Here is a 12,457-nt window from a genome sequence, read left to right on the forward strand (position 1 = left end):
AAGGTGATGTCTCTGTTTTATGAGATGCTGTTGAGGTTTGTCATCACTTTCCTCCCAGAAAGCAGGCGTGTTTTAGTTTCATGGCTGCTGTCACCATCTGCAGTGATCAATGGAGCCCAAGAAAGTAAAATCTGTCATTGCCCTCATATCTTCCCCTTCTATTTGCCAGGAGGTGATGGGTCCGGTGGCCATGATCTTAGTTCTTTTGATGTTGAGCTTCAGACCATTTTTTGCGCTCTCTTCTTTCACCCTCATTAAGAGGTTCTTTTAAGTCCTCACTTTCTTCCATCAGAGTGGTATCATCTGCATATCTGAGGTTGTTGATATTTCTTCTGGCAATCTTAATTCCGGTTTGGGATTCATCCAGTCCTGCCTTTCACATGATGTATTCCGCATATAAGTTAAATAAGCAGGGAGACAATATACAGCCTCATTGTACTCCTTTCCCAATTTTGAACCAATTAGTTGTTCCATATCCACTTCTAACTGTTGCTTCCTTTCCTGCATATGGATTTCTCAGTAGGTAGATAAGGTGGTCAGACACTCCCATTTGTTTAAGAACTTGCCATAATTTGTTGTGGTCCACACAATCAAAGGCTTTTGCATAGTCAATGAAGCAGTAGTAGACTTTTTAACTCTCTGTCTTTCTCCATAATCCAGCGCATGTTAGCCATTTGGTGTCTAGTTCCTCTGCCCCTTCGAAATCCAGCTTATACTTTGGGAGTTCTTGGTCCACATACTACTGAAGCCTTTTGTCACACACCCCCAGTATCCCCTGTTTGTTTTCCCACTCATAGGTTCATCTTCAGACATGACTTGTGCTTTTCACCCCTTTTCACTGCCACCAGAGTGTATTACCAATTATGAATCTCAGACTATTGCTGCCAAATATAACAAGGTTTGTTTATGGGTTGGTAGGAAAATCACAGATGAAAAATCATGGATATTCTTTTATTATTCATTGATTACATGTAAGCTAGCTTGGATTCATTCACTTTAACCAAGGTCTCAATATATTCTGATTGTCTGTGTATTTCTTATTACTTCTAACTCTTTTATATTCTGTAACACACCAACTTTCTAATCTCTTGTCTAAACACTCCTCAATCTTCTCCCTAACTGTCTCTCCCAGTTCTCTTGACTCCGCCCCTGCTGTCCTGTCATAGGCTCCTGCACTAGAGCTCTAAAATGACTGACAGGAGTGATGTGTGGGCTGTTTGCCACACCTACCTTGTAGGATTTTGAGCATAACCTTGCTAGCATGTGAAATGAGTGCAATTTTACGGTAGTTGGAGCATCTTTGACACTGCCCTTCTTTGGGATTGGGATATAGACTGATCTTGACTGGCTCAAGGTCACCAACCACACTATCTGGGTTGTCCGGGACATCCAGATCTTTCTGGTACAGTGGTGCCTCACTTGACGACGTTAATCCGTTCCGTTAAAATCGCTGTTAAGCGATATTGTCGTCAAGCGAAAAGAAAAAACCCATTGAAATGCATTGAAAACCGGTTCAATGCGTTCCAGTGGGCAAAATACCTCATCGTCCAGCAAAGATCCTCCATAGGGAAAGCCATTTTTGGTCGCTGTCTTGCGGAAATAGGTCCGGAAAATAGCGAGCGGCCATTTTGAAAACCCGACGATCAGCTGTTTTTGATCACCGGGAAGTGAAAAACTGGTTCCCGAAGCAGGGAACTGATCGTTGTCAAGCGGATTTTCCCCATTTAAACAGTAGCGATCACAAAAAAGGCATTGTAAAGCGGATTCGTCGTGGAGCGGGGTAATCATCAAGCGGGGCACCACTGTATACTCGTAATTCCTGTGTGTATTCTTGCCACCTCTTCTTGATGTCTTCTGCTTCTGTTAGGTCCTTACCATTTTTGTCCTTTATCATGTCCATCAATGCACAAAATGCTCCTTTAATATCTCCAATTTCCCCCTTTCTATTATTTTCCTCTATTTCTTTGCACTGTTCATTTAAGAACGCCATCTTGTCTCTCCTTCCTATTCTTTGGAAGTCTGCATTCACTTTTCTGTAACTATCCCTATCTCTCTTGCATTTTGTTTCCCTTCTCTTCTCTGCTATTTGTAAGGCCTCGTTGGACAGCCACTTTGCTTTCTTACATTTGCTTTTCTTTGGGATGATTTTTGTTGCTGCCTTCTGTACAGTGTTACAAGCACTCTGTCCATCAAATCTAGTTCCTTAAATCTGCTCTTCACTTCCACTGTGTATTCATAAGGGATTTGGTTTAGATTATATCTGACTAGCCCAGTGCTTTTTCATTCTTTCTTCAGTTTAAGTTTGAGTTTTGCTATAAGAAGCTGATGATCAGACCACAATCAGCTCCAGGTCTTGTTTTTGCTGACTGTATAGAGCTCCTCCATCTTTGGCTGTAGAGAACATAATTTGATTTCGGTATTGCCCATCTGGTGATGTCCATGTGTAGAGTCACCTCTTGTGTTGTTGGAAAAGAGTGTTTGTGATGACCAGCTTGTTCTCTTGACAAAACTCTATTAGCCTTTGCCCTGCTTTGTTTTGAACTCCAAGACCAAACTTGCCTGTTGTTCCTTTTATCTCTTTACTCCCTACTTTAGCATTCCAGTCCCCTATAATGACAAGAACGTCTTTCTTTGCTGTCAGTTCTAGAAGGTGTTGTAAGTGTTCATAGGTCAATTTCAGCCTCTTCAGCATCAGTGGTTGGTGCATAAACTTGGATTACTGTGATGTTAAAAGGTCTGCCTTGGATTCGTATTGAAATCATTTTATCATTTTTGAGATTGTATCCCAGCACAGCTTTTCCCACTCTTTTGTTGACTATGAATGCTACTCCATTCCTTCTATGGGCTTCTTGCCCACAGTAGTAGATATAGTAATAATCTGAATTGAATTCGCCCATCCATTTTAGTTCACTGATGCCCAGGATGTCAATGTTTATTCTTGCCATCTCCTGTTTGACCAAAAAATGTAAGAGTGGGTCACTATACCTATGTTTAAATAAAACATTCCTTATTTATACCTCAGATGGTAGAATATTTTGATGGATTGTTCTTTTAGCCACAAATTGTGAAGAAGGAAGTCTCCTCGAATGCACACTCTGAAATGTGCCAACAAGCAATGACTTACCATAGGGAGAGAAATGTCTGCTGTTGATAGCAAGCAACAAGGGGAACAAGTTTTAGGAGAAGAATCAGATGGAGGCTGAGTGAAACCTTTTACACAGTAAAATTATTGTGATCCATAATCGGTAATATTCACCATTTTATTTATTTATTCTGTTAATATACTTTCAGGCAAATTTGCCTTTACAAGGGGGCTTGAAAATGATCTCCAATATTTCCTTCCTCCTATTGTTGATGACACCTTAGCTGTTTAGGAGGCTGAGGTAACTAGACAATTACCCAGACGGAGTGATGTTAAGAGTGTTTAGAACCGAAGAGGACAGCAATATTCCAATGTTAATCTAGTCATGTGACACTGCCCAAACCCCCAGGTCACTTTAGAGGTCCCCTCCCCCTTTGTCTTGATCAAAGTTAGATTGGAGGACTTCACAGTTGTACCTCACCTCCAAAATATCCTGTCTGATGCCCACACTGCAGTCTTTCTAACTCTAGGTGGAGTGATTCTTATTCTCACGGGCATTATGGATGTGTGTTTGTATCTGTCTCCGCATTTATCTATCTTATTTTCTATGTTGATCATACAGTATTTGTACATTGTGTTTTTATTCTCTGGCTACTGTGTAATCCCCCCAGAGAGCTTTTGTTGCTGGGCATACTGTACCACAGATTTACTAAATAGATATCTAGAGACACACAAGAAAAAAAATGTTGGTCTCTCTCTCCCAGGTTTACTTGGTTTGTAAGGGCTTATGTGAAGTACTAGATGCAACTGTTGGAAGCTAATGGAGCAGTCTGTTGCAACAAGACTATCTCCACGTCTCTTCCTCCAAACAGCCATTTCTCACACTCCTTGAAAAGGGGCCTTAAGGAACAGATTTTGAGGCTAAGCAAATGGAAACAGAAGAGTTGTTCACTCCTGTCTCCGAGAGTGAAAGAAATCCCAAGAAAAAGGCGCTGGATTTCTATCAATAAATGAAATAAAGTTAAATATTAAGAGATGTAAAAGTTTGCAGAAGTTGCCATGTATGCTCTTACTGCCTAAGAATGAAGATAGTGGATTAATTGTTGTAGTTAACAAGGATCTTAATGTAGCTGTATTTTTCATTAAATGCTACCTGATGGTGCTTATGTTAACTGCAACTTGCCACATTACCATTTACCACCATGTATGCTATACAGATTCTACTTTTTATCACATTTTAGTATATGGTCCAATTTTAACAGTGCTCGTGAAAAATGACATGGTAAGGGCTTTATTTCTGAGACTTACATAGCTGGAGCATTTGTATTTAAACTACCATATTCCTCTGTGGTTTATTTTAGTTGCAAAAGCTTCCATGTCTCTCATTTACACTTCATCCTTTTGGTAGATGTGTTTGCATGTTCCACTTAGATAGCATTTTAATGCTACTAAATGTCAGGCAGACTCATACTTCAAGTAGTTCCCTGGCATAAATATTAAAACGAATAGAGCTTGCTGTGGAACAGATTATCTGACCTTGTTCATTCAGGTAACTTGATTCTTAACCCCAAATTACTTCTGAAAGCTTAGTCAGCTTCTTGGTAATGACCTCTTTCATATTCTAAATTCTGTTCTCAAATTGAATTAATGTCCTGTATATTTTAAGCTATTCTGTTTGAACCAAGTACTTTTCTGTTACCAGTGTAACTCAGATGAGTCTGTAATCATAAGACTTAATCCTTGTGTGCGCACACAGTAGTACTTCTTTGCTGAATACGCTTATATGTTAATTGTTGTTATGTACCATCAATTCAGAACTGACTTATAGCTACCCTAATTACATTTTCAAGGTGAGTGAAATGTTTAAGGGTTTTTCCAGTTCTGTACCCTCGTGAGTGTCTACAGCCAAGTGGGGATTTTAACCATGGTTTTCAGAGTTCTAGTCCATCTCAGTATCCACTACACTACTACTGAATATCCAGTATTAATTACCATGTCTTTAATTCATTATTAATGGCTTATTAGTTGCATTTAGAATTTGGGACACTAAATCTGTGGGCTCCCTCCCTTCAGTCCACCATGCCTTTTATCTTGTGAAAACAGTACTCTCTCCCCCATTACAGAAAACCAAGAGCTTTTTTGAAGTGAATGAACATTGTGTCCGCTTTTGCAAGAGTGTTACATATCTGTATTTGAACATGTTTCAGGCAATTTGTGTAAGCTCACAGGCTTTTATCAGAAGATACTAATGTCAACATAATTTGATTAATATTGTGTTTTTATAAAGCCATTCATTTAAATATATAGCAGAGACGTCCTGAGGTATGCATAGAATCTCAGACAGAAACTGACTCCTTGATGTCTCTTGGGTTATAGTCTTGACACACAAATATCTTGCTGTGTGAACTCTGTGCACATCCCCAATCGTACTAGGACTCTTGGTTGTTATAAGATGGTACTGAGTCTGAAAACAACATTTTGGTCACTATGGATGTAAAAGTGCCAAACACCAGCACACCACTCAAACATGGTTGCAGAAAGCATCAGGAACATTAACCCTGATGATGCCATTGACTTCATGATTTACATCCTTGCCTGCCTTTGTAGAAACTGAGGTAGCTACAGTGGGGTCTCAACTTACGAACTTAATCCGTATTGGAAGGCAGTTCTCAGGTCGAAAAGTTTGTAAGTCGAATCTTCATTTCCCATAGGAATGCATTGAAAACCATTTAATCCGTATCTGCTCTTTTTGTCCATAGAAACTAATGGCAAGCTGCTATTCTGCCTTCTGCCACTAGAGGGGGATATTTTTCCTTTTTTCCTTTTAACCTAAGATGACTTAGCTTTTAAAAAAAGGAAAAAAAAGAGTTCGTAACTCGAATCTAAGTTCGCAACTCAAGTCCATATATTCCTATGAGAGAGGTTCGTAAGTCGAAACGTTCGTATGTCGAGCCGTTCGTAAGTCGAGACCCCACTGTAGTATCCAGTGGCCTCATTGTTGATGCCACATAACCTGTTAGTATGCCACTCTACTTATAGTCTATTTCAAACAGTGTATCCTTAGTTCCTGGCTCCGCTGACCTCTTCTCCATGTTTGAGGCATCAGTAATGATGACTTCATCTAAACAGTGGGAAGAAGATCTTTGAGGGATTCCAAGGCTTGAGTAACTTCTAATCTACCATCAGTCTAAGCATGGCCCAGTGCATGCAATTAGTTTACCTTCCAGGCACCACTTACCAGGAACAAACAACAGCTTCATTCTCTCGAACAGGACCCCGCTAACCATTGTAGTTTTTTACATTGTAGTGCCAAAGTAAAAGAACTGAATATTAAATAGGGGTCTCCAGGTGAGAAATGCCACATTTTGTAAGTCACTATGCAACTTGTGTCTACCAACCATCCACTGTGTCTTTATTCTGGAGCCATTATATATATTTATTTACCATGTAGTCTCATTCTTATGTCTGAAGAAGTGGATTTGATCCATAAAAGCTCTCATTAAAAAATAGCAGTTAGTTTTTAAGGTGCCACAGTGTTTTTGTCTTCTTTATGCTTTTGTTTTTTGTCTGATATGCCTACACCTATATAAATCTTCCTACAGCATTTTCATCTTGTCCAATCACCAGGACTTTGATCTATGTAATATGTAGATTGGCAGAGGAATAAAGTGTTATTTCTTTTCTTTATTCACGCTAGAACATTACGCAGTTTTAAATTACAAATGTACAGTCGTGAAAAAGAAAGTACAGTACACCCTCTTTGAATTCTGTGGTTTTACATATTAGAACATAGTAAAAACCATCTGAAGTCTGAAAATTAGATAAATGCAGCCTCAGATGAACAACAGCAGATGACATATTACACCATGTCATGATTTAACAAGAATAAAACCAAAATGAATTATCAATTAGGCCTTCCATTCATTTTTCCCCACATTCATAAGCACAGCTTATTTACCATTTGAAACAGTCCTTTCAAGGATGCTGTATATGAAATTAAATAAAATATTACAATTTTTAAAAAAAGTTTCTTTCATGTAATTTAGGGGTCAGCAACTTGTGACACAAGGTGCTGTGTGCAGTCCCATGACTCTTCTTCGTCATGTTTTAAACTACATTTTCCTCTCACAGAGCTCCCGTGCCTTTAAAATCAACAGGCAATAGCACTAATTCAGCAGGTATATCTTTTAAAGCAGTGGGGATTCCATAGAATTTGGGGAGCTGTTTGAGGTATATAAAGTTATCCAATTGCATGTACAGTTAATATCTAGCCTACAGAATAGGAAAAATCATACTGACCTGATCCTTTTAAAATAAGTAATGAAACTGCATCATAATAGCAAGAATAGTAGTGAGAAATTCATACCTTTTTGGAGTTACTCCCACCTAGGGTGGCAACATGAAATAGAGGATAAACTTCTTGTACTGTTCCTCTTGTGGAAGAGGAAATTTCAGCAGGTGCAGCTTAACAACTATTAAAACTGTAGGAGTTATCACTACTTTCAGGCCTTATTTACTCTCTTTCTTTCTTTCTTTCTTTCTTTCTCCAACACACAAACACAACACACATGGTGACTGCATATATTTAAATCCCTCATGTCCCAAAATCAGTCATTGGCTAAACTCAGTACAGTAGCAGGTTTGTTTTTTGCAGAACAATTGGGTGAAATAGTGACCACATGCTTTGTCTCATATCTTGACAGTGAAAGCTCAGAATCCCCATGCTGATACCAAGTTGCATGCATAGAACCCAAGTAAAACTCAACCAAATATGCAGTGTGACAGCTGTGTACAATTCACTCCTTCCTCGCTGTGTTTTCCTTTACAACCAGCCAACCAGCCTTTCCCCTCCCCATTTTCTTTTGCCCATATATGAGACAGAACGAATTCCCATTTCTCCCCCCCCCCCCGAATGTGTGTCCACACTCACAATCCTAAAGCCATGAACAGGCACAGCTTAGCAGGCAGTTGGACTACACAGACGTGTATCAGAGGTTGAAAGGATTAAGTAGCCTGTAGGTTAAGCATGTGGACTAAGTTTCAAGTCTAGATACAGCTATAGTTTTTATTGCCAAGAAGCCCTTTTACTCCTGAAGAGCCAGGTATCTGCCGTCAAATGAACTAATGTTATACTGAAATTACAAATAGTTTTTTCTTAGTTCAATTAGTCTGTTTATAGAAGCTCTGCATTCAGTTTTGTTTTATGTATGGCTTGATGCTGTAACAATAAAGTATGTATGTAATATGCATATAAGAATAATATAACCTCAATGATTATCCATGCCAGATTTCAGGAGTGTGGATTTTATGTGCTTGGAGTAATGATGGAAGCAGATTCTCCCTGTATTGTTGTCACTATTATAGATTACTTGTTAAAACTCATGGAAATTTTTGAGTAAGACAAGGTTCAGTAATGTATCAATGGCTGAAATCCAGTAATAAGTCACAACTAGAGTAGCTCTATTGAATCAGTGGAATTTACATAGATGTTGACTCATCAAATTCCCACTGATTCAATGGGCCTATTGTAGTTATGACTTACTGTTGGAGTTGAGCCAATATAATATATTTAAGATATCCTTGTGGCTGTTGAGATGGTAATAAAGACATTTTAGCATTAAAGATAACACGTAATGTTGACTACAGCTGGAATTTGGAGAGGATATTAAAATTAAGGGGAGAAAGTCGTTCCAGCCACTTCCTTTTGCCTTTAGGGTTCTGTACAATTTTACAGTGATGTTATCGCAAAAAATTATCACTGAAAATTAATTAATCCAAGCTTTAATTACTTGGATTAGAATTACCTGTTGATGAAGTGATTACAATTGCTGTACAGGGTAGCAGGAATTATATCAGTGGAAAGTTATTGATGGAGGCAACTTTGAGTTGATTGGAATGGGGAGCAGCCCTCAAGAGAGTTTCTCTGATATCTGAAACTTCCTTGTTCCCAAGATATTGAGCTCCTGTTGTCTTAAATTTACACGGCAGATGATGTCATCAGTATGATGTAATTTAAATTAAGTCAAAGTCCCCCTCCCCGAGTTTTAGGTTCTGAGGTGCTCTAGAGCAGTGGTCCCCAACCTTGGGCCTCCAGATGTTCTTGGTCTACAACTCCCAGAAGCCTTCACCACCACCTCTGCTGGCTAGGATTTCTGGGAGTTGAAGTCCAAGAACATCTGGAGGTCCAAGGTTGAGAACCACTACTCTAGAGGATCTTTTTACACTGAGGAAGCCTTTGGTGGCCTTGGGATTGGGGATAGCCTTTGATCACCCCTTTAATTGCCTCTGATTTCCACCACTGAGATCAAAACTGAACATTCCCAAAGACTTCCCAAGGACAAAATGGAGCTCTGAAAAGCCTTGGGAAGTAAAACAGGGGGATAGGAAGCTTTTAACTAATTTAAATTCAATTTTATGGGCAGAAACTGATGATACCATCAAGTTCTGCCATGTAAATTTATGCTTGGAGGATTTTGTCCTTTAATAAATAAGGACGTCTTTGCAAACCCCATCCTGTTCATATCTACTAGTAATACTGTGCACTGGAGTGCTTTTATATTTGTGATGTATAGGATGGAATCTTCCTTATATGATTGTTATGGGGATAAAACAGGATTATGAGTATTGCCCTGTTGCCTTGAGCTGGAATAAAAAGGTATTACAGTACACAAAAATACAGAAAATCAAGCCGATGGTGAGTTGATATTTGCTCCCTGTTAGCCCTCTTCTTGGGTCAGCTGCCAAAAGGGCACAACCTCTGATGCACTTGGATGTGAAATAAGTGAGACTTGGGGGGATTTTCTAATCAATTTTTTTAATGGGCAGCAAACTCCAAGGTACTTATACTTTCCAATTTTCCAGTTGCATCAGTGTTTTACACACTGCATTATTTTATGATAAGGAACAAGTTTCCCTGTAGTGCCCTAAATCTGATGCACAGAATGGTGTTTGTTCTTCAGAGTACCTAGGTGTGGCGTGGCTCTTAAAGGCTGTTCTATGTATTTAGAATGGGCAGTATTACCACTGCTAGAAATAAATCATCTATGTTTGTACCTTAAGGGATAATACTACTGCAAAAGTTCACAATCTTCAGAGTCACGACTACAAAAGAGCCTGTACATCCTTTGGGAGCAGAGGGATGAATACCTCTTTTCTTGTCTCAGGCAGGAGTGGGCCATCTCCAAAAGTCCACATATGCACACCCAAACCTTGGAAGCTTGTACACATACTACCACATTTTTCTTTTGAAAAGTGGTGGTGGGTTTTCAACCAAAAGTGTTCCTCGTTTACTGGTTCAGATCATTTTGAAAACGTTTACAGATTGCAAGACAGTGTGTATTGTGAGCCCTTAAAACAACGCAAAATTGTCTCTTATGCTCCCTAGAGCAATGGTCCCCAACCTTTTTAGCCCCGTGGACCGGCTGGGGAAGGAGGGGTACCCCCCCTGCACTCGTGTGCATATGTGAAGAAGTGTGCGCTCCCTTGTGCAACTGTGCTCTCATGCGCATGCAAAAAGGGTGGCACAGCGCTTGTGCGGACATGCTCACACTTGTGCACATGCACAAAAGGCAGTGCAGCGCACTTGCGGGCAGCCGTGCACAGGTGCAAATGGGCTGTGCAGGGGGGAGTGCGTGCAGGGGGAGGTCTCTCTCTGCGGCCAAGTCTGGCTCAGGCCACGGACTGGCACCGGGCCGTGGACCGGGGGTTGGGAATCTCTGCCCTAGAGGACACAAAGTAAATTAATTTTTTTCAAACATATTTTCAAAATTGTGGGGAGCAGAAAGTCTATTTGTATATACAGGATTGTAAATAATACTTAAACTTTATTACAACATGCGACACCCCTACTATAATTTGATTTTGGGGATATATGCTTATTGTTCTGTGTGACATTCAAGAAAAGGTAACCATCATTACAACATTATTTGGCTTGTCCACATCTATAGTCCAGTCTTAAAAGAACTAAATTCCTTGGATTTTTGCAGATTGCCTTCATGACATTGACCCTGTTTCCCATCCGGCTGTTGTTTGCTGCTTTTATGATGTTGTTGGCCTGGCCTTTTGCATTCATCGCATCAATAGGATCTGCTGAGAAAGAATTAGAAAAACCACTCTCATGGTGGCGAAAGTAAGTCATTTTTATCTGGTTGGATTCCTAACATCTCTCAAGTCCTATTGACATGGTTTACTGGATTAATGGACTTGTTCCTATTGATGGGTGTGAAACAGAACTACTTTAAAATAAAACTTGAGAAATTTTCTGTACTCGGGAGCAAAGACAAGGCTTTTATTGTGCAATACCATGTTCACGAAATTTTTGGAGGGTTTAGATGGTGCCTCTGTATGTGTTCCTACTTTGTCTTCTCTCTCAGAAAAAAAAGCCCAAAGAACTATTACAGAAGAAAGAATGGAATAGCTGCATAATGCCATTTGATTGGCAGCACCAGAATCCATCACTCTGGTTGCACCTTATGGCTTGTAACCCTTTGCATTCTTTCCTGAACTATTAAGCTTAAGGGTACATGGTATGTGGTGCTTGAATCAGACAAGAAAACAAACAAAAAGTAAGTTAAGCATCATCCTTTCTCTCATCAGAGAGGGATTAAAATATAGATCTTTCCATCCTAACATTTAGTGTAGACCTTAGAAGGCTCATAACATGTCTTTGAAAAACTCTTTTCATTATTAAAATACCAACAAGTAATGAACTGAAGGTCTAATGATAATGCATAAAAGCCAAGGAATGGAGATGTGTGGATTAGTTTTATTAAAGTCTAAATCATTCTCACATCCATGTGAAATATATTGCTTTGCAAATTTATTCTTGTAAATTTATGTGTTCTGTATGCATTTTATCCTAGAATATCTATTTATCTATACACACACACACACATACATTTTTTAAAAAGCTAACTGCACACAATTCAAAGAAGTATGAAAAATGAAGAGTGTGTTCTATAAATAAACCTTGTTCCAGTCTGTATATTAGTTTGAAGAATACAAGCTAGGTTGGGTTCATTTATAATAGCAGACTGAACTACATGTTTAAGGATGCTGAATGACAAATTGCAGCTGTAAAAAAGTTAATCAAACACTACTTGGATATTGTCCAATTCTGAGGACATTTTTAACTATGTAAAGCAGCCATCAGAATTTAAATAGGTGTCTACATGCAATGTATAGTTTCATATTAACATGTTGTTTTCTGCTATGCAATACATATTCGGCATTATGTTTGTCCTGAACATCTCTGTCTGTGTCTGTTTTGCATAAACTGCTTAACTGCTTTATTTGATACCCAAAGATGAGTTGCCGGAAGTGTTTACAAGATCTTGAGCATGCCGCTTCTTCTGGAAGATTTTCCGTTTGTTATCT

At 39.1% G+C, this 12,457-nt stretch overlaps 1 protein-coding gene across 2 annotated transcripts in view; it reads left to right on the forward strand.

Moving 5' to 3' along the window:
• Positions 1-12,457, forward strand: part of LPCAT1 (lysophosphatidylcholine acyltransferase 1) — an 82,152-nt gene that overhangs the window by 12,661 nt on the left and 57,034 nt on the right. For both annotated transcript variants that reach the window (XM_072998460.2, XM_078391690.1), the window contains exon 2: positions 11,068-11,210. In XM_072998460.2, coding sequence (XP_072854561.2) covers positions 11,068-11,210 — 143 coding nt within the window. The remainder of the gene's footprint in view (positions 1-11,067; positions 11,211-12,457) is intronic.

This window comes from Pogona vitticeps, chromosome 4 (genome assembly GCF_051106095.1).
Source record: "Pogona vitticeps strain Pit_001003342236 chromosome 4, PviZW2.1, whole genome shotgun sequence".
NCBI lineage: Eukaryota > Metazoa > Chordata > Lepidosauria > Squamata > Agamidae > Pogona > Pogona vitticeps.